General features: G+C 48.2%; 1 protein-coding gene across 2 annotated transcripts in view; it reads left to right on the forward strand.

The window, feature by feature from the left end:
* The window catches only part of ELP3 (elongator acetyltransferase complex subunit 3), a 75,484-nt gene that overhangs the window by 36,096 nt on the left and 13,567 nt on the right, over positions 1-25,821 (forward strand). The window contains exons 10-13 of one of the 2 annotated variants that reach the window (XM_082302317.1): positions 12,122-12,315; positions 18,132-18,222; positions 21,427-21,492; positions 24,973-25,200. In XM_082302317.1, coding sequence (XP_082158443.1) covers positions 12,122-12,315; positions 18,132-18,222; positions 21,427-21,492; positions 24,973-25,200 — 579 coding nt within the window. The remainder of the gene's footprint in view (positions 1-12,121; positions 12,316-18,131; positions 18,223-21,426; positions 21,493-24,972; positions 25,201-25,821) is intronic. The other variant, XM_082302318.1, reaches the window with a different exon arrangement.

A 25,821-nucleotide genomic window follows, 5' to 3' on the forward strand; every position in this document is an offset into this window, starting at 1 on the left:
ATCAGCCCGGAGAGGAGTTGTGGTGTTTTGAAGGGGAGGAGGTGTGGGAAAGGAGAGGGGAATCCCAAATCCTCCCTGAGGGACCAGGCAGCTCCCAGGGAAAAGCTGAGTGAGGGACACGGAGCTGAGGGATCCCGGGAAATGGAGCTGCAGAGGTGCTGGGTCATGGAATGGGAAACGAGGGATTGTCCTCTTCCTTCCAGCCCTTTCTCAGCCTCACTTAAATGCTTTAGAATTCATTTCTTTAAACAGCGGAGGATAAAATGCCAAACCAGCCCCTCGTTTATGGAGGTATTTCCCAGAGCCCCGGTGGCGTAACGGAAAGATCCAGACAAAATTCCTTCATTCCCAAGGATTCAGCTGGAGAGTTCGGTCTCTGTTTCCTGCCTTAGAACTCCCCCAGCCCCTCCCCACCCTCCCAGCTGGGAATTCCTTCCCAAGATCTCACCCCAAGCTCCCCTTTCCCACTGGGAAGCCATTCCCCGCCTCCTGCCCCTCCATCCTTTATCCCAAATCCCTCTCCAGCTCTCCTTTCCCTCTGGAAAAGGCTCCAAGATTTCCCTGGATCCTTCTCCAGTTGGACATTCCCAGCTCTCCCAACCTGAGATTGGATCCATCCCCACCCCAACTCCTCTCTGGGAAGGAATTTTGGGAACAAGCAGCCCTGCTGGGAATCTCGGGACTCCAGGAAGGGCTTCCTTTTCCATCCCCAGCTTCCATAAAAATCCCTCTGGATGGATTCTGAGCCTCCTCGATCCCAGAATCCTGGAATGGTTTGGGCAGGAAGGGATCTCAAATCCCATCCCATTCCAACCCCGACACCTTCCCCTTTCCCTGAACATTCCCAGGGATCCAGGGGCAGCCAGGGATTCTCTGGGAATTCCAGCCCAGCCCCTCCCCACCCTCCCAGCCGGAAATTCCTTCCCAACATCCCACCCTAAGCTCCCCTTTCCCACTGGGAAGCCATTCCCTGCCTCCTGCCCCTCCAGCCCTTTCCCAAATCCCAGCTCTCCTGGAGCCCCTTTAGGCTCGGGAAGCGGCTCCAAGGTTTCCTTGGAGCTCAGGGTTTTCCTTGGAGCAGCATCCCATGGGATTTCCTGCTGGGAACCACAACCCCAGCCTGGAGCAGCTCCAGAGGATCCTGGAATAGTTTGAGTGGGAAGGGAGCTTCAATCCCATCCCATTCCAACCCTGACACCTTCCACGATCCCAGGTTGCTCCAGCCTTTCCGTGGACACTCCCAGGGATCCAGGGGCAGCCAGGGATTCTCTGGGAATTCCAGCCCAGCCCCTCCCCACCCTCCCAGCCGGGAATTCCTTCCCAAGATCCCAGCCCAAGCTCCCCTTTCCCACTGGGAAGCCATTCCCTGCCTCCTGCCCCTCCAGCCCTTTCCCAAATCCCAGCTCTCCTGGAGCCCCTTCAGGCTCGGGAAGCGGCTCCGAGGATTCCCTGGATCCTTCCCTGATCCAGGCTGAACACCCCCAACTCTCTTCTTTGTCTTTTTGAGGCAACAAACGCGTGGCTTAGGAGGAATCTTTATAAATTTTTGGTTTTGAGGTAGTTGTAAGTGAGTTTGGACAAAAGAACTTCATTTTCATGAGGCTGCCTCCCCTGCAGCCACTTTGCAGCCCAGGGAAAGGTCGGACAGAAGGAACCCAGTTGACTTTGGAAGGTCTGAGCACCTTCAGCACCAGTTGAAATATTAAATCCAGGGCTTTCTCCTGGGAAGGGAATAATTTGCTGATTGTGCTGACCTTGGCCTAAAAATGCTGGGTGCTTCTTCAACTCGGGCAGGTAATTACAGCTCCAGGAGGAACGTGGCTCTGTCCCTTCTGACCTATTGATTTCCCAGGGATTCCTGCTGTGCTCACATCCCAGCAGTGACTCCTTTGCTCTGTGTGATCAGCAGCCGGTTTGGCTGATTTTATTCATAATAATTCAAAATTTCATGTTGTTGATAGGAGTAAATACATGCTCTGTGGTTTTTATTTTATTATTTTTGCTTGGAGATGTTGTGGATTCCGTCCCCGGAAGTGTCCAAGGCCAGGCTGGACAGGGCATGGAGCAACCTGGGATAGTGGAAAGTGTCCCTGCCCATGGCAGGGGATGGAATGGGATGAGCTTAAGGTCCTTCTAACCCAAATAATTCTGGGATTCTACAATTCCATGGTTTTTCACAATAAGTGGCTTTTTCCCTGCCTCCATCGTGAAATTTCAGTTCCCTTTTCCACGGTGGATGCTCTGATCCCATGTCCCAGTTCCGTTGTGCTTTTTTTTTCCTCTTCCCTCACCTCCTCCTGCTGCTTATTGATTCTTTTTATAGCCTCAGAGGATTTCCTTCCTACTCCAGGTCTTTTCCACCCCATTCCACACACGGGAAAACGCCACAGGGCAGCAGGGAACGTGCTCCGCTTCCTCCCAGGAAGCGTCAGTGGACACAAACACACACCAAAAACTCCTCCCAAAGCCAGGCAGAGCCCAGCAGAGCCTCACGTAGCAGGTGGTCAGAGAAAATAATTAGAATAATGGGCAGGATAAATCAAGGACTCAGCGGGAATAATGGAATTGTTACCGGAGCAGACACCTCATCCTGCGGAACGCGATAAACGCTCGGCTCCGCCGCTGCCCCGGGAGAGGGATGAGGTGGCTCTGGGGGGAAATGCTTGGGAGGATTCATGAATCACATTTGCCAAGCAGAACTTCGGATTGGAGAGAAATAAAAAACCAAAACAACCCAAAAAAACTTTGGGAGGTTGAAGAATTTCCCGGGTGTTAATTCCTTGCTCTGTGGAAGTAGGAGAATCCCAGCTTTGTCTGCTCTGGGATGAATATTCCTAAGCATTATATATATAATTATATAATACATATGTATCTGTTATTTATACTATATCTTTATACATCATAAGTAACAGATTTATTAATGGAGAGGATATTGCAGTGTTTGTTTTATTTTTATGGGATTTGCCTGAGTGGGGTTTACTGGTGCTCCCGCTCCTCCGGAGGGATGGCTCTGAGCCCACCTCAAACAGACCCCTCAGAGGTGAAATAAATCTGGAAAAAAAGGAAAGGGAAAAAACAAAATCAGGGAAGAGAGGCGGAAGATTGGGAATTTGAAGTGTGGGAAGTGTCACAGGAGCAGCTGTGGCTCTGGAGGCTCGTGGGATCTGGTGCCCAGGACCATCAGATGGACCCTCAGCTGTAGAAAAGTTCTTTTTTCCCTTGAGGAAATCCGTGAGGAGATCCTGTGTGTCCATCTAAAGTCTCACACAAATAAAATTAAGAGGGTAAAAACGTAGGCAGAGCCATTTCATGGGGACAAGTGTTGAGCTAAGGAGATTTTTGATTCCCTTCTGCAGAGCCACTCCTGTGTTCTTTAAATAAAACACAATCACTGAATGAGTTCAGCCTGAAAATTCCTTCTCTTAGTCATGTGTCAAGCTGGGATTTTTTTGCAAAATAAGCAATTTCCCAGAAATGAGCTAATTTTAGTGCCATGCCTGATGCATCTGTGATCCGAGTGATGCAGAGACCTCCAGCCTGCTTGGGTGTGTTGAACACGAGAGGGAAAAACGAGGGTGAAATGATCTGAGGGGAAAATGAGGGTGAAATATCTGAAGGGAAAAATGAGAGTGAAAATCTGAGGGGAAAATGAGGGTGAAGTGATCTGAGAGGAAAAACGAAGGTGAAATATCTGAGGGGAAAATGAGGGTGAAATAATCCAAGGGGAAAATGAGGGTGAAATAATCTGAGGGGAAAATGAGGGTGAAAGAATCTGAGGGGAAAATGAGGGTGAAATAATCCAAGGGGAAAATGAGGGTGAAATAATCCAAGGGGAAAATGGGGGTGAAAGAATCTGAGGGGAAAATGAGGGTGAAATAATCTGAGGGGAAAATGAAGGTGAAATAATCTGAGGGGAAAATGAGGGTGAAATAATCTGAGGGGAAAATGGGGGTGAAATAAACTGAAGGGAAAATGAGGGAGAAAATCTGAGGGGGAAATGAGGGTGAAAATCTGAAGGGAAAATGAGGGTGAAATATCTGAGGGGAAAAATGAGGGTGAAAATCTGAGGGGAAAATGAGGGTGAAATATCTGAGGGGAAAAATGAGGGTGAAATATCTGAGGGGCAAAAGAGGGTTGAATAATCTGAGGGTAAAAGGAAGGTGAAATGATCTGAGTGGCCTTTCTTTTTAGAGAATGGGTGACGTTGCCTCCAAACTTCAAATATTTCCAGCTGTAAATAAGGCCTTGTTTTTCCTGAGGGCTCTGGTTTTTCTCAGAGAGATGAAATTCGTAATGAAACTAAAATATTGCACCTCTATCAGGAGCTTTTAATAATTGTAATAAAAGACAGTTAAAGTGCTGATCTGCATTGATTTTTGCTCCTCTGGGAAGACAGTTCCCTGTGTTTTTAAATATAGCTCTGAAGTGTTTAGTGGGGTAAACGATTTTCCTTTCAGTTCCTTCTAAACATCTCACTGAAAAGCTGTGATTTGCAGGTGGTTTCACCTCTGAAAATGTGGCTTTTTTCCTTTTTCTCGGTGGGCACATCGATGAGAGGGTGTTTAATGCTCGCTCCTGCAGTTCCTTGAGCTTCTCCTGGAATCTTAGGAAATATTCCTGCTCAAAAGCTGCCTCGTGTCAGAAACAATTATGGTTCCATGAACTGTGACCAAAGCCAGGGTAATTTTTATGTTAATGAGGGTGGTGGTAGTAAGGACCAGGCTATTTCTGGAAACTCTTTTCACACGTAATTGCTCTCTTAATTCTGTGGATAAAATCCCCGCAGAAAGCCCGGTCTGTGCCCACTTCTGCAAAATTGTGGGCTCAGAAACTTTTAGGGTCGAGTTTAAATCAGGAAACGCCCAGGATGGGTTTTTGGTAGCAGAGAGATCTTTTTGCGTTGCACAGAAGCAGAACAATTTGGGATATTGTGGGTAGAGCAGGCTGGGAGAGCTGGGAATGTTCACCTGGAGAAGGGAAGGATCCAGGGAGAGCTTGGAGCCCTTTCCCGAGCCTGAAGGGGCTCCAGGAGAGCTGGAATTTGGGAAAGGGCTGGAGAGGCAGGAGGCAGGGAATGGCTTCCCAGTGGGAAAGGGGAGTTTGGGGTGGGATCTTGGGAAGGAATTCCCAGCTGGGAGGGTGGAGAGGGGCTGGGCTGGAATTTCCAGAGGAGCTGGGGCTGCCCCTGGATCCCAGGGAGTGTCCACGGAAAGGTTGGAGCAGCCTGGGATCGTGGAAGGTGTCAGGGTTGGAATGGGATGGGATGAGATTGAAGCTCCGTTCCCACCCAAAGCATTCCATGATTCCATGATCGGAAAAATTGCAGGGCTGTGTGGAAAAGCTGCCTTTATGCTGCTCTCGGATTGCTGCCTTTGTCCCCAAAGACCAGGATTTTTTCCCTCGCACCCATTTTCCTGCGGCGCACGAACATCAGAGTTATGATAATGACAATCACTGCCTGCCAGCAGCCTCCCATTCACAAAAAGCTCCTGCTTGGTACAAACCCTTTTTCCACCTGACCTGAGGGATGATTTGTGCACTTTGCAGCCCCCAGACCCCGTGGGTTGCTCAGGCTCATTCAGCCACTCTCTGTTCTGGGGCTTTTTACACCAGAAAAAGCCAGGATTTTTTGATTTTTTTTTTTTCCCCATTCAGAAGTTGTTTTCTGTTGGGTTTTTTTGGTTTTTTTTCACGGCGGCCCCTTGCTGCTGAAGTCAATAATGAACATATGGCTGGGAACAGGCAGCCAAAAATAAAGGAATAAAGGGATATGTCTTGGATGGAGAGTGCAAATTTCCCAGGCACTTAGGCGAAGAGAGCATCACTCAGTGAAATGCGTATTTTAGTGCAGATCATCATCAACGACTGAGCGGAGAAACCACGAGGGCCAAATTACATTTTTGAGGACTTAATTGTTGGTTTTGTGTGGGTTTGTATTTTTTTTCTTTTTTTAATTAGAAAAGCAGAATTGTTTTGCTGTGAGCATCTGGGAGGGCTGAGTGAGGTGGGGAGGGCATCACGTGCTGCTTTTGATGCTCCCGATGGAAAGGAGAGGTCTGATAAGGGAGGATTGGGTTATCAAAACCAGGAAAGAGTTGCTGGGCTCGGTGTTTTTTGGGATAGGAGACTTTTGAGGGATCCACGCTGCAGAAATTGTGGATTTAAGACAGTGACAAATGCTTTATTTCCTGTGCTGAGCCCAAGGGGAACGCTGACCCTCCCAGAAATCGGAGTCGTGCGCTCAGGAAAAGCGAAGGTGAAACTTCAGAGCAGATTGATGGAGGAATTCTCCTGGGTTTTTCCTGAATGGATGGAGGCTGGCTCGGAGCACCTGCACCGCCGGGCAGATGGGGCTGCTCGGGGCACTGAGCACAATCTGGAGAGATCTGTCTGGGGCTCGGCGGCCAAACCCACGCTCCAAGGTCAGCCTGATCCTGCCCCGGGCCTTTTCCAAGCATTCTGTGTCTCTCCTGGTTACTGAGTTGTGTTCCAGCAGTGCCGGGGCTGGGGCGGGCCAGGATCTCCTGGTTTTGGAGACAACAACTCCCCAGCAGTGTTGGCCACTGTGGATCCTGATATTCCAGGGGAAAACAGACCATGGAAGGGCTGGGATGGGAGGCAGGAGCTTCTCTCCTTGCAGTTTCCTGGTCCGTGCAGAGAGGTCAGGTTTAATGTGGAAAATGTTCCTGCTGGAGCTGGAGCTGGTGAGGATTCACCTGGAAAAGCTCCCTCTGACCTGTGGATTTGAGAGTTTTGAGGCTGCTGGGGTAGGGAGGAGAAGGAGAAGCTTCCTGCAGCTCCAAGGTCCTTTACGCAGCAGGGAATCCGCTTTTCCTCCCTGACACTCAAAATACGGAGAATTCCGGAACAATCTGAGGTGCTTCAGATGCTGGTGACCCTCAGAGAACTGAGCCTCTCGTGGCAGAAGTGTTGGAATTTTGTCACTTTTTCCTCGGCTTAGTGGGTTCCATAATGGGAAATTTGGCAGCTTGAACGTGCCAGGAACTGAAAGGGTTTTGTTGTGCAGCTGTGAAGGGTCAGGAAAGCGTCAGCAGTTCCCTGGAATACTGTCCTTCCTCCCTTGGTCACGGAATGTTTTACAGGAGAGCTGGAAATTTTGGGATCATCTGCTTTAGGAATTTCTCCCATGGGCCACATCCGTGGGGGGTTTTGCCATGAGTGCAGACATTAAGAGGAAGCGATTTGGGATCATTTAGGTTGGAAAAACCCTTGGACATCAAATCCAACCATTCCCAGCACTGCCAGAGCCACCACGGATCCAAGTACCCCCAAATCCACATGGATTTAAATCCCCCCAGGAATGGGGACTCCACCACTGATCCATGTTCCTCCCAAATCCACATGGATTTAAATCCCTCCAGGAATGGGGAGTCCACCATGGATCCATGTCCCCCCAAATCCACATGGATTTAAATCCCTCCAGGAATGGGGAGTCCACCATGGGTCCATGTCCCCCCAAATCCACATGGATTTAAATCCCTCCAGGAATGGGGAGTCCACCATGGGTCCATGTCCCCCCAAATCCACATGGATTTAAATCCCTCCAGGGATGGGGACTCCACCACTGCCCAGGGCTGGAAAACCCTTTCCATGAAGGAATTACTCCCAATATTCAACCTGAACCTCTACAGGTGTAGCTTGAGGCTTTTCCCTGTGGTTTTATTGCACTCCTCAAGGGAATATTGGAAGAAATATTGGAATGTGTTGCTCTTTGAGGATGGAAATAAAGATAAACGTGGTACAAAATCAACTTCCCACCTTCATATACATCCGTCGGATAATTCTCGGTGTCGTGTTCTGAAAACAGCAAACCTGAGGTCACATCCTTCAAGGATCCTGGAGCTGAGTGACTTTAAAATGCCCATTTTCATCAGTGCCAGGTGCCGAGCGCTGCTCCAGGCCGTGGGTGTTCCCAGGCTGCTCCAAAGGCACGGCAAAGGCACCCTGGGATCTGCATTTCTCGGTCACTGGGCCATTGTCTGCACCCCTGAATGCAGATCCTATCGTTAGGGTTTTAATTAGCCCGGCATTGACGGGGGAAGAGGGGGAAATGCAAATCGGGGAGGGAAAATGGAGCCGCGTTTTTGGAGGCTGTTAATGCATATAATTAAAGCACTGAGTGATTGTTCCTTCCCCGTGGAGTTGGAAGTGTCACTCAAGGCAGGAGCTTTCAAGTGCCACCAGCATTCAGGGCTATAAATAATCCGGCTGATGGAGATAAGGGCTGGAGTATGGAGAGTTCAGATAATGCTCATCTTATTCAGAATATGAATTTAATCGTCTCTTTCACGGCGGGGGAGTGGAGCGAAGGAACCGATTCAAGGATCCAGTTGAGGGGCACGCTCCGTCTCCGATGGCGAGGCCGTTCTGCTCGTTCAACAATAGATTTTGGTGACCTTTAGTCTGAACAAATCCTGACGATTTAGTAAATTGCTTCCAAAAACTGCTGCTTTGATCCCATAACCGGTATGTCCTGCAGCAGTTGGACACCTGGAGAGCGAGGAGATGAAAGGTGGCAAGTGGATCTTTGGGCTGTGACACGTCCAAGTGGAACCCCATGAAATGGTATTATTCTTCTCCTTTCGGAGAGCTGCAGCTTTTGGGGTGGTTTTGGAGCAGGTTTCTCATTCATTCCGTGCTGAGCGTGGTCAGGAAAATCCGATTAAAACCTCCAGGTGGGATCTTTGAATCCTCAGACCTTTCCCATGGGTCACTCCAGGGTTTTCTCATTTAAAAGGTTTTTGCAAGAGCACAGGAAGGGGAAATATTGAAATTCAGGGCATCGTCTCCTGATTCCATCTCCTGTTACCTCCTTGGAATGAGGTGATCCTTCCCAAACCAAACCATTCCATGGTTCTGGGATTACATTCTGATCTCATGGAGATTGACTTTTGGTTTCCTGTAATCCCAATTTCCTTGGACAACAATTGCAAAGTCACCGAAAACTTTTTGATGGGAGTTGAAAAAAGGATTCCGTGCTTATTATTTACTGGGAAAAAATCCTCAGGTTTTCTCTAATATCCCATAAATTGAGCAGCATTAGGGGAAATGGGATTTTAAGGTATGAAAAAGTCCCTATGAACCTCCAGGTTTGAGTTTGAGCTGATCAGAGCTGACCTTTTCTGTACTTTAATGATGATGAAATTGCTGCAATAACCTCTCACATCCTGCCCATTGGCCACACCCCCAAATTTAAATTTCCCTTCAGCATCCATCTTAATTATCTAAAACTTCAAGGAGGGTTGGTTTAGCAGCTTTGGGGTTGGCGGTGCTTCCGTTTGGAATGTTCTACGTCCTCCAGGGCTTCAGAAATTTGGGAATACGTCAGGATCTGCTCTCCTTGGGTCATCTTTAACCTCTCCCTCCGGAGCAGACGTGGATTAGCCCTGACTCAGCCTGGAGCTGATGGAAAACCTCCAGAGCTGCTATGGATGGTGGCCTCTGGAACAAATATTTTAGGGATTCAATTTGTCTTGGCAGCAAACAGCTCCGGAAGGGTTTTATCAGCCCAAGACACCTTTTAAGGTGTCTAATTAAAATAAAACCCACAAGAAAAGGCTACAATTCCTCCTAAAGCTGGGCACGTGTTGGCATTTTCTATTTCCTTTGTTTCATGAGAGACTTAATCAGAGACTGTTTGTGAGTGGGGAAAGGTTAAGCCTTTAAATGTTGGGATTTACAGGGACTGTGCGAAAAAGGGGCTGGGGAAGAAAGGCGCCGCCGCCGCTCCGTTATCTCGTTTGAAATTAATTACTTGGGCAATCAGCTCAGGAGGATTTTGAGGAAGAGCCTGAGGAATTAGCAGGGAAATCTGTGGGTTTGGAAAGGCCGGTGGGCAGCGGAGTTATCAGCTGGGTTCGTGCTCTGACGTCAGAGGTGTGGAGGGGGTGAAGGGACAGGATTCGGGGTGGGGTCAGCACCCTCCCCTCGTGACCTTGCCTTTGCTGCTGCATTTAACCTCAGCCTCAGGGCTGCCCCTGCCTTCCATCCACAGTGGAAAAAAACCGGGAATGTGGGTGAATCATTCCCGCGTCTGCCCGCGGGATCGGTGGGGAATGATAATCCAGAGCCTTTTCTCCTGGCTGGAGAGGTTTATTCACCACATTCCTCACCTGAGTGCCTTGCCTGCCTCGGTGCCGCTCGGCCGGGATGCTCACCCCACACGCATCTCCTCGTTCCTTCTCCACATTTCCCATTAATGGCCCACAAAAGGTGGAATTCAGCCCGTTTTGGGTTGGCTGAGGACAGCAGGAACGTTTTCCCAGCCCTGCTCTACCTCGTGTGGCTCTGGATCAGCTCTGACAGGAGTGCAGGGAGTCGGGTTTTCCTCTCGCTTTGCATCCGGAGCTCGCTCAGAAGAAGTTGATTGATCCATAAATCCAACAGAACCCTTGGAGCTGCCCCTGGATCCCTGGAAGTGCCCAAGGCCAGGTTGGACGGGGCTTGGAGCAGCCTGGGATAGTGGCAGGTGTCGGGGTTGGAATGGGATGAGCTTTGAGATCCCTTCCCACCCAAACCAGTGTTTCCACGTTTTTATCCTTGCTCCAGACCTTTTTTTGTCTCCTGAACTGACTCCAGGCTGTGTGCAAGCGGCTCTGGAGGCTGAGCTGCCTGGAAAACCGCTTCCATTGTCCACCTGTGTTTCCCTGGAGCTGCCCAGCAGCGTGGATGTGCCAGGCTGGATCCAGCCCTGGTTTAGGCAAGGAATCAGCCAGAAAAAACCTGGGTTGTTGCAATCACTGACCTTCTTCCCATCCTGGTGCTGGATCCTGGTGCCTTGGAGCCGAGCGGATCCATTTTGGGGGTTTTATCCTGGAGAAATTTGGGTTTGGGAAGCACAGGGAGCCAACAGAGCTTCTGGGAGAGCTGGGAATGTCCAGCTGGAGAAGGGAAGGATCCAGGGGATCCTTGGAGCCCCTTCCCAAGCCTAAAGGGGCTCCAGGAGAGCTGGGATTTGGGAAAGGGCTGGAGGGACAGGACACAGGGAATGGCTTCCCAGTGGGAAAGGGGAGCTTGGGGTGGGATGTTGGGAAGAAATTCCCATCTGGGAGGGTGGGGAGGGGCTGGGCTGGAATTCCCAGAGAATCCCTGGATCCCTGGGAGTGTCCCAGGAAAGGCTGGAGCACCCTGGGATCATGGGAGGTGCCGGGGTTGGAATGGAATGGGATTGAAGCTCTGTGGATCCCGCCCACAGCATTCCATGATTCCATGAGAATGTGTGAAGCACCTCAGCAAAGCCCTGGGCCAGCAACTGGTGGGGCCACAGCAGCCATGAACTCACCTCATCCAGCTGGGAATTTTTATTCCCATGGGAATACCCCACTGGAGAGGGATCAGGCCCTGGATATCAAGTGAGCAATCCAGGAATAAATCCAGGGTCTAAGCCAGGATCAGATCTGGTACCACTTCAACCAGTTCAGTGCTTGCTCAGTGCAGGGTGCCTTGCCTGCCTCCTGATTTTATCTCCCCTTCGTTGGAATGATTTGATTTTAATTCTCATTCCCAACATTTAATCGGGGAAAAAACTACCCCAGCTGCTCCACGCGGGATTCAGGCAGGGAAATCAGAGCCATGGCTCCGTCCTCCCGTTCCCTTCCGTGGGCTGGCTCAGAGCGGAGCACAGGTCTGGTTTTCTCCATCGCTGCTCAGATGCCGTGTCCCAGACGCGTCGTTGATGGATCAGTCTCTGACTGCGGCTGCCGCGATGGAGGATAAGCGCGCTCATCCCTATTGTTCTAATTCCGAGCGGAATTAGACAAGAAATGGGACGAGAAATGCTGCAATACCCATTGAATTCTCGCTGAAAAATAGAAGGAAAGCACAGATCAGACTCGTTCTGATGTCGTGGGGATTTGTCCTTCCTCCTCTTCAAACCCAGGACAGACTCTTTCCGTGTCTGAAATGAAATAAGCGGATAAATCCTCCCGACTCCAGTGATTCCTGCACTGTATTCACCCCTGCCTGCTGCAAACACGAGGAGGTTTTGGGAAACGAGTTCTGCCGGGACATCCAACCCCAGGGAATGTTGGATTTGCCCTTTTTTTTTGGAGTCTTTTTGGTCTGATTCATTCTTTTCCCTCCTTTTTTTTTTTCTTGGCAGGAATTTTTCGAGAACCCCGCGTTCCGCCCCGACGGGATGAAGCTCTACCCCACGCTGGTGATCCGCGGCACCGGGCTCTACGAGCTCTGGAAAACTGGGAGATACAAGAGTTACTCCCCCAGCACCCTGGTGGATCTGGTGGCCAGGATCCTGGCCCTGGTGCCGCCGTGGACACGCGTGTACCGCGTCCAGAGGTGATTTTCCCGCCCGGAATGATCCCTTCCCTGCTGCGGGAGGGATTCGTGCTTTACTTACAGCCCAGTCTGCCTTGGGCCTTTCTTATCTCCCAGCCTTAATTATTAATTAACCAAAGATCAGATGGGTCCCGGGAGGGATAATGGGATGGATCCCACAATGGATAATGGGATGGCTCCTATGAGAGATAATGGGATGGATCCTGTGAGGGATAATGGGATGGATCCCATGATGGATAATGGGATGGATCCTGTGAGGGATAATGGGATGGATCCTGTGAGGGATAATGGGACGGATCCCATGATGGATAATGGGACGGATCCCATGAGGGATAATGGGACGGATCCCGTGAGGGATAATGGGATGGATCCCATGATGGATAATGGGACGGATCCCGTGAGGGATAATGGGATGGATCCCATGATAGATAATGGGATGGATCCCATGAGGGATAATGGGATGGATCCCGTGAGGGATAATGGGATGGATCCCATGATGGATCATTAATTGGGTGGATCGCAGGATGGATCATTAATTGGGTGCATCGCAGGATGGATCATTAATTGGCTGGATCCCATGATGGGTCATTAATTGGGTGCATCCCATGATGGATCATTAATTGGGTGGATCCCATTATGGATCATTAATTGGCTGGATCCCGGGATGGATCATTAATTGGGTGGATCCCATTATGGATCATTAATTGGGTGGATCCCGGGATGGATCATTAATTAGGTGGATCCCATTATGGATCATTAATTGGCTGGATCCCGGGATGGATCATTAATTGGGTGGATCCCATTATGGATCATTAATTGGGTGGATCCCGGGATGGATCATTAATTGGGTGGATCCCATGGTGGATCATTAATTAGGTGGATCCCATTATGGATCATTAATTGGGTGGATCTCAGGATGGATCATTAATTGGGTGCATCCCAGGATGGATCATTAATTGGGTGGATCTCAGGAGGGATCATTAATTGGGTGGATCCCGGGATGGATCATTAATTGGGTGCATCCCAGGATGGATCATTAATTGGGTGGATCCCAGGATGGATCATTAATTAGGTGCATCCCATGATGGATCATTAATTGGGTGGATCCCATTATGGATCATTAATTGGCTGGATCCCGGGATGGATCATTAATTGGGTGCATCCCAGGATGGATCATTAATTAGGTGGATCCCATGGTGGATCATTAATTAGGTGCATCCCATGATGGATCATTAATTGGGTGGATCCCATTATGGATCATTAATTGGCTGGATCCCGGGATGGATCATTAATTGGGTGGATCCCGGGATGGATCATTAATTGGGTGGATCCCATTATGGATCATTAATTAGGTGGATCTCAGGATGGATCATTATTTGGGTGCATCCCAGGATGGATCATTAATTGGGTGGATCCCGGGATGGATCATTAATTCCCTCTTGGCACTGGGGGAGTTCCCTGGCGTGGTTGCAGGAGCTCCGTGTGATTTTTTGGTTTCCTTCCTTTCCCCGTGGGCACTGCGGGGTTTCCATGGATGTGTTGGTGGTTCCGTGATTTCCAGGAGAAGGAAGGAAATGGGGATTCAGGGATAAAAGCAGAGTTCCAAAATCAGTTTAAAAATTCATCTTGCTCAAAATTGCGTTGATTTAGAAGGACACAGAAAGGAAAAGGGTATTCCAGGACATTCCCAACCCTGCAGGGCTGGGAAGCAGCACCGGAACAGAGGATTCACCAGCTGGAAGCGGGAATGAGAGATGGGATGAGAGGGAATCCTGGGAAGTTTGGCATTGGGAATGAGAGGGAATTCAGGGAAGTTTGAGATCTGGAATGAGAGATGGGATGAGAGGGAGTCCAGGGAAGTTTGAAATCAGGAGTGAGAGGGAATCCAGGGACGTTTGGCATCAGGAACGAGAGATGGGATGAGAGGGAGTCCCAGGAAGTTTGAAATCAGGAATGAGAGATGGGATGAGAGGGAATCCAGGGAAGTTTGGTATTGGAAATGAGAGATGGGATGAGAGGGAGTCCAGGGAAGTTTGAAATTGGGAATGAGAGGGAATCCAGGGAAGTTTGGCACCTGGAATGAGAGGGAATCCAGGGAAGTTTGAGATCTGGAATGAGAGGGAATCCAGGGAAGTTTGCCCAAACTCAGAGGGATTTTGCTGTAAATCAGGAGGCGTGAAAAAGTCCTAAATGTCTTGGTCTGGAATATGAACGCATCCATGAGAAGCATTTTTTTCAGGATAATTCCTTTTAGAGCTGGAAGTGTTGATGCTACAGCCTGGTAAATCCTGGGATAATCCCTCTCTTCAGGAAGACAACTTGGAATTATGAGCAGAGCAGCAGCGGTCCCTGTCTGGAAGGAGAGATGTGGACATAAATGGAAATCTGGGAGGGGAGAGAAATCCCAGGGTCGTGGAATCACGGAATGGGTCGGCTTGGAAAGGACCCTCAAGCTCATTTCATTCCACGCCCTGAGCCTTTTTAAGGAATAACCTTTTAAGGAACAGGAGCATTGATTGGAAAACAGGAAAACTGGTAAGAAAACAAGAAAACCAGGAGGAGCCTTGCATGGAATGGGGCAGGAAATTCAGGAATTTTCGGTCAGGACTGGGATTCCAGAGTAGCTTCCTGGTGTCTTCACCATGTCCCATTTCTTCGTGGTGCCGTTTTTCAGGATCTAAATCCAGCAGGTTTATTCTTTAGGATGGCAGGAATTCCCAGCCCAGCAGGTCTTTTCCCAAGGAATCCAGGCCTGGAAAAGGCTTTGCTGGTGCTGATTTGCCTCCATCCAGTTGTGACGTTCCCATTTTCCCGCTGTCTGGAACTTTTCCACGGAAATTTCGGATTTTTACCTCTCCAGTGCAAAGCCCTGAAATTCTTACTCAGCTCCAAATCGCCTTTGTGAGTTGGGAATAACGGACAAAGCCAAGATTCCCAAATCATGGAATCGTGGGTATCCCAATATCCCATCCTAAATCATCCACGGGCTGTGCCCAGCACGGATTCGAGGAGCGGCTTTGAGCTGAGAGCGGGTTTAGAGTCAAAATTAGGATTAAATATCAGGAGGGAATTCCCAGCTGGGCTGGAATTCCCAGGGAAGCTGTGGCTGCCCGCAGATCCCTGGGAGCATCCAAGAAAAGGCTGGAGCAGCCTGGGATCATCAGGGGAGGTGCCGGGCTTGGAATGGGATGGGATTGAAACTCCATGAATCCCAGCCAAAGCATTCCGGGATTCCATGATCCCAAGTTCTGAGAGCCACTCTTTGGGATCCTTGTTCCCTGGGACCGGATTTGGAGGAGAATCCAGGAGCTCCCTGTGTTTGTGTCCGTGCCCAGCCCAAAACAATCAGGATAAGGAGTGGGCTGAGCGTGAGAGAGGCACCACTGATAAAAGCCCGTGAGGAACCTTCCAGCTCCAGGAAATCCGGTGAAACGGTGTGGAAAAGGTGGAATCGCCGTCCCTGGAATCGTTTAAAATCCTCTCCGACCTCAGTAATTCCAGGATTCTGTGGAATTCGGGTTGTTTTTTCTTTTAAGAACTGAGCTGCCAATGAGTGATTGGAGGTGGTTTCTCCCAGGGTGATCCGTAATCCTGTATTTATCCCAAATATTTGGGATCCTCCTCATCCCCGTGGGAGTACGGAAAACGGCAGGAGGAGCGTTGCACACCCGCAGGGTTTGGCTTTTCCTTGGATTTTGGTGGTTTCTATGGATTTTCCCGGCACTCTGACCAGGGGGAGGTGGAGGGGGAGGACATAAAATCTCCTCGGAATGGGGCAGAGCTGAGAGCCAGATCCAGACTTTCCCCGGGAGCTTCCATCAGCTGCTCCACCGGAGATCCAAGGAATGCAAATGTTGGGAAAAGAGGAGGTGAAGCAAAGCTGGCTGGAGCTGCCGGCGAATCGCGCGTTGATTTTAACGAGGTCGGGATTTAACCGCCTTTGTTCGGAATTAATTTCGCATTCTAACACCTCCTCAATCCCCGGGACGGCGTTATCCGGTGGCTGGAGTTGCTCCGGATTCTCCCGACAATCCAAAGTGGCCGTGGAAAACCCATTCCCGCCTTTTTCTCTCCTCCAAAATCTCCTTTTTCCCGTTGCCGTTTCAATTTCCTTCGCTCCCCAGCAGGGGCGTGAGAGGCTCGGGGTTGTAATCTGCCTTTTATTGGCGGGATTTCAGTCGCTTTTCCCTGGATTTAGCTAAAAGCCTGGGACTGGAGCGTGGCGGGGTTTTATGTCTGTGTTCCTGGAGGGAAAATCCACACATCCCGGACGATCGGAGCTGCTCCGTGATGGTTATTCCCTGGATTATCCCTGTGGATCCGAGCGTCCTCCAGGCACCGCGTGAAGTGCTCCTTTCCCCCCTCCCCCAATTGCGGCTCTTGGGAGGGAGTTTTGTTGCCTCTGCAGGGTCTCATTTATCCAGAGAAATCCCTGGATAAAGGATCCAGTGAAGGAATTGGGTTTTCCTTGGGAGTTCTGGGCAAGCCACGAGGAATGATCCACAGATCCTGTGGATTTGTAGGGGAAAGATGAAGGGAATGGCTTCCCCAGGGGTAGATGGGATATTGGGAAGGAATTCCTGGCTGGGAAGGTGGGCATGGATTCCCCATCCCTGGAATTGTCCAAGGAAGGGTTGGATGGTGAGAAGGTGTCGGGGTTGGAATGGGATGGGATTTAAGGTCCTTTCGAAGAAAAATCCTTTACTTGCCCCTTCCCAGAGTCCCTGCAAGGCTGGAGCAGCACAAGGATCGGCTACAGGATCCTTCAATTCCTGAATCTTTGTCCAGCTCCTGCCAATCCCAGGAATTGTTAATGGGGGGGAAGGAAAACCCGCTAGGAGCTGGCTGGATCCAGGAATTCATTCCACAGAGGTCATCCGGCACCGGCTGGAGGGGGATGGAAAATCAGCGTGGGTGAATTAATGAATGAATTAATTAATTACAGCCCCAGTTCCCTGAGCGCCCCAAGCTCTGGATGGGATTTTGGGATATTCAGGTCTTGGTGCAGCTGAGGAAAAGGAGGAGAACTCATCCAAGGAACGTTTGGGACCGAGCTGAGTCTTTCCTGTCTCTCATTTCCCTGGAGATCTGAGGGGTTTTGGATAAACAGGTGGAGTTTTGTCGGGATGGAGCAGGATGAGCCAACATTCCAAGAAGGATCCTGGTTTCCTCATCTCTCTGGGATAATCTGGAAGCCACTGGAGAGGCCAAATGTGCTTCCAGATTCCCTTTTAGCTCCTTCCTTGGAGATCTTCAGCTTCCTGCCATCCTCAGGCTGGGATTCACATTCCCATGGGAATGGCCTGGAATTCCCAGCAGGATTTTGCTGCACTGAACTTTCCCGCTTTTCAGGGAAATATCAAAATCCCAACATGGAGAAGTTGTAATTCCGGTGGCTTTTTCCTGAATCCAGAGAGATTCCCAATTTCTGGGCTGTGATTCCCAATTTCTGGGCTCCAGCAGCAGGTGCTGTGAAGAACATCTGGATGATCCCGGTTTTTTTTCCCCAGCTTCCCAAGTGAAGAACCAAGAAAAAAAAGGAAAACTCATTTTTTAGGATTGTTAAAGGTTGGAATTCAGGTTTTTTACTGAAATCTGTGGTTCTTCCTTTCATTTCTCTGCTTTTCCCTTCGTTTTCCCCCTGGTTTTTGTTGTGTTTCATTCCTCATCCAACCAAATCCTTGAAACCAGAGGAATTCCGTGGATTTGGGAATTCAGCTGTTTGGGAATTCGGCCGGGGTGACCCTCATGATGCTTTTTGGTGAATTCCCAGCGAATTGAGGTGTTTGAAGCTTTGGAATTTCCTCTCCGTGCAGGGATATTCCGATGCCTCTGGTCAGCTCCGGAGTGGAGCACGGGAATCTGCGGGAGCTCGCCCTGGCCAGGATGAAGGATCTTGGGACACAGGTAATGAATCCTAATTTAAATTAGCAAATGAAATATTTTAGAAATCATTTCTATTCTAATGATTCAGAATGACAATTTTAATAATAATTTTTTTAAAATTAATAATTAGGAAAAATTACCGAGTAAAATGTTGTAGGAATCATTTCTGTTCTATTTATTTAGCATAGAATAGAATAAAAATTTTAATAATCGTTTTTAGAAATTAATTCAGAAAAATTATTGAATAAAATGTTTTAGAAATCATTTGTGTTCTATTTATTTAGAATAAATTACAATAAAATTTTTATAATAAATTTTTTAAATTAAGAATTAGGAAAAATTACCGAATAAAATATTATAGAATTCATTTATATTCTATTTATTTAGAATAAAATATAAAAATTTTAATTAAAAAAATTTTGATTAATAATTAAGAAAAATTATCCAATAAAATGTTTTAGAAATAATTTCTATTTATTTAGGATACAATATAATAAACATTTTAATAATAATTTTAAGAAATTAATTAAGAAAAATTATCAAATAAAATATTTTAGTAGTAATTTTTATTCAGTTTATTTACAATAAAATGCAATAAAAATTTTAATAATAATTTTTAAAAATTAATAATTAAGAAAAAAATTCTAATAAAATATTTTAGAATTCATTTCTATTCTATTGATTCTGAATAAAATTTTAATAATAATTTTTAGAAATTAATAATTAAGAAAAATTATCTAATAAAGTATTTTAGAAATAATTTCTATTTATTTTGAATAAAATATAATAAAATATTTAATTTAAAAAATTTAAAATAAATAATTAAGAATTATTGAATAAAATATTTTAGAGATAATTTCCATTCAATTGATTCAGAACAAAAATTTTAATTTTTTACATTTAACTTTTTTAATTAATAATTAGGAAAAATTATCAAATAAAATGTTTTAGAAATAATTTATATTAATTTAGAATAAAATATAATAAAAATTTTAAGAATAAGTTTTAGAAATTAATTAAGAAAAACTATCAAATATTTTAGTAGTAATTTTTATTTTATTTATTTGCAATAAAATACAATAAAAATTTTAATAATTAAAAAAATAATTAAGAAAAATTATCAAATAAAATGTTTTAGAAAACCTTTGTATTCTATTTATTTAGAATAAAATATAATTAAAATTTTAATAATAATTTTTAGAAATTAATAATTAAGAAAATTTATCAAATAAAATATTTTAGAATTCATTTCTATTCTATTGATTCAGAATAAAATTTTTAATAATAATCTTTATAAATTAATAATTAAGAAAAATTATTGAATAAAATGTTTTAGAAATCATTTTGTGTTCTATTTATTTAGAATAAAATACAATAAAAATTTTAATAATAATTTTTTAAATTAATAATTAAGAAAAAATATCCAATAAAATATTTTAGAAATCATTTCTATTCTATTTTTTTAAATAAAATATAATTAAAATTTTAATAAGATTTTAGACAATAATTTAGAAAAAATATCCAATAAAATGTTTTAGAAATAATTTCTATTTATTTACAATCAAATGCAATAAAATTTTTAATAATAATTTTAACAAATTAATAATTAAGAAAAATCCCCCCAAGTCAGGCGAAACGAAGCCACGATGAGAACAAAAATCGCTGCTGAACTCAATCTTCCAAAGGCTTCAAAAAACCCCAAACCACCCCAAATTCACGACTAAAAAGCACCTGAATGATCCTTAGGAAAAGCTGCTTTGGTTTGGGTGAATTTCGCTTCAGCTCCTCCTGGAATGTGGCCGGAGAAATCCCATTTTTTGGAGCAGGAAATCAGCGGGAAAAGGGGGACAGAATTTCTTTGGAAATCCTCCCGCTTTGTCTTTCCCACGCATTTTCCTGGGGGAACAATCGGAGAAAAACTCTCAAATCTGAGCCCAAAAAGTTTTAAAAAAAACCCCAGAAAATCCCTGGGAGAGAAATTCCAGCAGAAGCAAAGGAGGCTGGAGCCTCGGGGGGCTTTTCCAGAGGGGAAACGGAACACGAGCGGGACGGAGAGGAGGCCGGGACGAGCTCGGCTGGGGAGCCCCTGGAATGTCGGGGCATTCCCGGTGTCCCTGGATCTCCCCGGGGCCGCTGCTGCCTCCTGGATCCTCCCTCCCAAACCTCGCCGGCCGCAGCTCGTGGCTTTGCCGAGGAAAGTTGCGCCCAAAGTTTTGGCTTTTTGGGGATGTCCAACTTCCCGGGAAAAGCCCGCTGCAAATCCCGGCTTTCTTGGGAATATTGGATTTGGTGGGGTTGTCCAAGGAAGCTGCGGCTGCTCCCGGATCCCTGGGAGTGTCCGAGGAAAGGCTGGAGCAGCCTGGGATCATCGGGGGAGGTGCCGGCCTTGGAATGGGATGGGATTGAAGCTGCGTGGATCCCAGCCAAAGCATTCCGGGATTCTGGGATCCAGGAGGCTCCGAATCCATGGCCAGGGGTTTTTCTGGAAGTCGGGCATGGGAAAGGGAAGGGAGAGCCTTCCTGGAGTGCCGAGATTGCCAGGGAAGGGCCTGGAGGCCGGAATTCCTTCCCACAGAGGAGTCGGGATGGGGCTGGATCCAATGGCAGGCTGGGAAAGGCGGGAATGGAGGGATTTCCCTGGGAAAGGGCAGCTCGGGCTGGGATCTTGGGAAGGAATTCCCAGCTGGGCTGGAATTCCCAGGGAATCCCCGGATCCCTGGCAGTGTCCAAGGAAAGGCTGGAGCATCCCGGGATCATGGGAGGTGCCAGGGATGGAATGGGATGGGATTGAAGCTGCGTGGATGTTGGATCAGCATCGGCTTCACTTTGGGATATTTGGGATTTCTGGAATGGTTGTCCTTGAAAAGCAAGAAAAGGGTGGCCGAGATCCCAAACCTTTTTGTTCAAGGGTTTTCCCACTGTTCCACCTTCCCAGTGCCAAAGTTCTTTTTCCTTGGATTTTGCCTTTCCCTCCAGGCCCTGCCGGTTGGGAATTTTTCCTCAGGATCCACTCAGGGATTGATTTTTCCCAGCTTTCCACTCAGCATTCCAGCCTCTCTCCGAGGCAGATCAGGGATGGCCCAATGACCAATTTTCCCTTTGCCACTTTACCATTGCGAATTCACCCCTGCGGCTTTTCCACGGAATCTGAAACCCAGGAATTCCCTGGAATTTTTCATGCTCAGAGCTTGACCTTCTCCCCCCGCTCTCGTTCCCTTTTCCCAGTGCCGCGACGTGAGGACGAGGGAGGTCGGAATTCAGGAAATCCACCACAGAGTGAGGCCGTACCAGGTAAGAAATTCCCTGGTTTTAATTCCCTGGAGCTTTTCCTGAGGAAATTCATGGATCAGCATTCGAGAAAACCACGCTGGCTTTGGGGTGTTTGCACTTCCATAAAATATCCGCCTTCCCCTTTGGTTTTTTCCCTATTAAAACCCGGATTTGGGAATTCCGATAACGCCCTGTGTCCATTGGGAATAAGAACGGCGAATTTGGAGCTTTTTTGGGATGAATTTCCATGTTTTTTGGGCAAACAAAATACGTTTGAATACATATTTTTATGGGAATGCGTTCATTTAGCGCGCACGTGGTGGTTCCCATTTCCAAAATCCTGAAATATTCCATAAAAAGATGGCTGGGCTCATGGGAGAGAGGGGGAAATGTTCGCTGCTGGACTCGGAAGCATCCAATTCCGGAAATTCCCAGAATCCTGGGAATATCCATCTCCTGGGAATATCCTCTTCCTGTTTCTTTGCCGACGTGAAGGAAGGACCGAAACGATTCTGGGTTTTGCCCTTCCAAGCAGGAATTGTTTGGGAAAAAGTGGGATTGGGGAGCCGCTTCCAAACCCCTCTCCTGGATCCCGCTTCCCAAACTGAGCCACAAATCCAGGATTGGGAAGTGGCAGCACCCAGAAATTCCTAAAGTTCCTCTCCTGCCATGGAATTCCACTGATTCCTCAGGCTCCAAGGAGTTTGGTTCCAGAGTTTAGTGGAGTGAATATTCCTGGAAGATTTTTCCCTTTGCCAACCAGAGATTCCAGGGAATTTTATTCTCCTTTTCTCCTCCGTTATGAGAAGCCAGATGAGTGCAATACTCCCCATTTGTTTAGAAATGCACAAAAATCCCAAAAAATCCTGTTCTTCCCAGATTTCTGCAGGAACTGAGGCTGCCCAGACTCCCGGGCCGGTCACATCCCGGAATCTGATCCCGAATTTCTGTTGGAGGCAGCTGTAATTTGATTTAAATTGTAAATCTGGGGAGGACAGCCATCAGCAAATCGCTCATCCCAGGCTTTTCCAAGCGGAAAATTCCCTTTGTTCCACTCCGGAGGGTGAGTGGCAGCGGGATGGAGTCGGAGCAGCAGAAATCCTGGGAAAACCGGAGCGTTCTCCATGTGCTGGAGGCCGATGACAACGAGATCCCCCCAATAAGGATCTAGGAGAGCGGAAGGTGTCCCTGCTGGAATGGGATGGGATTTAGGGTCTCTTCCCACCCAAACCAACCTGGGATTCCGTGATGATCCCGTGAGTGACCCTGGGGCTGGAATGGGGCCAGGGGGTGATTCCGGGTGGATTTTCCCACACTTAAAGGAGAATCCCAAAAGGAAAAGGCTTTGGGAATCCCGTGAGTCCCAGAATACCCTTCAGGAGGATTCCCGGGATCCTCCGTGCCCAGGGAAGTGGGAAGAACAAAACCCTCCGGCAGCTCAGAGCTTGTGATGCTCTAAAAAAGCCCCAGTGTGAAGATTCCTGGTGAAAATTCCCGGTTTTCCTGCTGCAGCTCTGAATGCAAGCGGCTTTTGGATGGGGTGTGGGCAGAACACGGAATCTGCTCATGGAATCAGGGAATGCCAGGATGGGTTTGGGTGGGAAGGGACCTTCAATCCCATTCCATCCCATTCCAACCCCAACCCCTCCCCTGATGATCCCAGGCTGCTCCAGCCTTTTCTTGGACACTGCCAGGGATCCGGGGATTCCCTGGGAATTCCAGCGCAGCCGGGAATCCCTTCCCAAGATCCCAGCCCGAGCTGCCCTTTCCCAGGGAAATCCCTCCATTCCCACCTCTCCCAGCCTGCCATTGGATCCAGCCCCATCCCGACTCCTCTGCGGGAAGGAATTCCGGCCTCCAGGCCCTTCCCTGGCAATCTCGGCACTCCAGGAAGGCTCTCCCTTCCCTTTCCCATGCCCGACTTCCAGAAAAACCCCTGGCCATGGATTCGGAGCCTCCTGGATCCCAGAATCCCGGAATGCTTTGGCTGGGATCCACGCAGCTTCAATCCCATCCCATTCCAAGGCCGGCACCTCCCCCGATGATCCCAGGCTGCTCCAGCCTTTCCTTGGACACTGCCAGGGATGGAACAATCCAAGGATTTGCTTCAGAAGCGCAGCCCTGCTCCCTGCTCAGAGCATCCCACAGGAACACCGGGAGACATCCCATAATTTCAGGAATCCCAAGATGATGGTGTGGGATGGATCCCCCTGGATTGGGAGGCCAGGGCAGGGCTGGATTCCCCATTCCTGGAGGGATCGAAATCCCTGTGGATCAGGGTGGCGTGGCCAGTGCTGCGGGTGGTTGGATTCCATGATTTCCCAGGATTTTCCAACCCAAATAATCACAACCCCACAAAGATCTCACAGTTCTCCCTGGAAATCCTCCAACAGCCCCGAATCCATGAATTAAGGATTTGGTGATGGAAAAGCCACCCTGGGTGGTGTCACCTCTGCTCCGCTCCTGTCACAGCCTGGGTGAATTCCCAATAAATCCCATCTTGGCTTGCAGGAAGGGTCATTCCCGCCCCAAAATGTTGGGATGAGCTCCCGGGGTGGGAGCCCAGCAGATGTTCCAGGAGCTGATCCATGGAAAACCAAACCATGGGAGAGGTTTAAAATTCCCTAAAGCTGAGTTTTGTTTGTTAGGACAAGACTTAAAGTTTGGGTTTAATATTAAACTCTGCTCCATGGAGAATTCCAAAAGGAAAGGTTGGAGAATTCCAAAAGGAAAGGTCGGAGAATTCCCAGTTTCTCCCCAAAAATGGGATAAGCAGAAAACACAGCTCCAGTAGGGATTTCCCTGGAAGGGTGGCAAGGCTCTGGAATGGAATTCCCAGAGAAACTCTGGATCTCTGGAAGTGTCCAAGGCCAGGTGGGAACAACCTGGGACGGGATGGGATTTCAGGTCCCTTCCCAGCCAAACCATTCCAAGGTTTGGTGCTGGAGGGAACCATGGGGGATCCCAGTGCTGGCATTCCCACCCGGAATCACGCGGCCTTGAGGGAAGCTCTTCCCGTTCGCTCTGAGGAATATTTACGGATCCATGGAATCGGCTTCAATCTCCTCCGTGCATTTTCCCTTTTCCCCACCTTTTCCTCCTCATCCATTCCCCTCCTGGATCAGGTGGTTAATCCAGAGGGATTATGAGGCCAGTTCCAGATTCCCATCCGGAATCACGCGGCCTTGAGGGAAGCTCTTCCCATTCGCTCTGAGGAATATTTACGGATCCATGGAATCGGCTTCGATCTCCTCCACACATTTTCCCTTTTTCCCTCCTTTTCCTCCTCATCCATTTCCCTCCTGGATCAGGTGGAATTAATCCAGAGGGATTACAAGGCCAATTCCAGATTCCCACCTGGAATCACGTGGCCTTGAGGGAAGCTCTTCCCGTTTGCTCTGAGGAATATTTACAGATCCATGGAATTGGCTTCGCTCTCCTCCACACATTTTCCCTTTTCCCCTCCTTTTCCTCACGATCCGTCCCCGTCTCCGGTTCCAGGTGGAGTTAATCCGGAGGGATTATGTGGCCAACGGGGGCTGGGAGACCTTCCTGTCCTACGAGGATCCCGAGCAGGACATCCTGGTGGGGCTCCTGCGCCTGCGGAAGTGCTCCCCGGAATCTTTCCGCCCGGAGCTCAAGGGCGGCATCTCCATCGTCCGGGAATTACACGTCTACGGCAGCGTGGTGCCGGTCAGCAGCCGGGATCCCTCCAAATTCCAGCACCAGGTATTCCAGACATTCCCCAATTTCCCCTCTCTTTTTGCCCCTTCATTCCCTCTCTCCCCAAAAATTGGGAATTTTATTTCGTGGCTGATGCCGCTCCGTTGTCCTGAGTTATGGTAGATCCAGGCTGGAATTGGAGCTCCTTCTGGCTGGAATTGTGTTGCTCCCAAGATTTTTTCCAATGGGATCACGTTCCAGCGATTCCAGCAGCTCTGAGATCTTTAAAAGTTCCTTTTCTGGATGCTCCTGGTGCTGCTTCATTCCAACGGGAGCTGCTGGCTAATTTGCCTTTGGATTTCCTTCCTTAATTAATTCCTGCTCGATGGAGGAATTCCGCTTCTGGAATCTGCAGTAATTCCCTCTGGGAAGGGGACGTTGGATTTGGTGCCGCCCAGCTTTCTTCCAAAGGCACATTTGTGGGATGGGCTCTTCCTGCTGAAACAGAATTCCCAGGGAAGCTGTGGCTGCCTCTGGATCCCTGGCAGTGTCCAAGGAAAGGCTGGAGCAGCCTGGGATCATCGGGGGAGGTGCCGTGCTTGGAATGGGATGGGATTGAAGCTGCGTGGATCCCAGCCAAAGCATTCCGGGATCCTCTGGAGCTTTCCAGCCTTTCCTTGGACACTG

This window comes from Coloeus monedula (assembly GCF_965178545.1).
Source record: "Coloeus monedula genome assembly, chromosome: 2".
Taxonomy (NCBI): domain Eukaryota; kingdom Metazoa; phylum Chordata; class Aves; order Passeriformes; family Corvidae; genus Coloeus; species Coloeus monedula.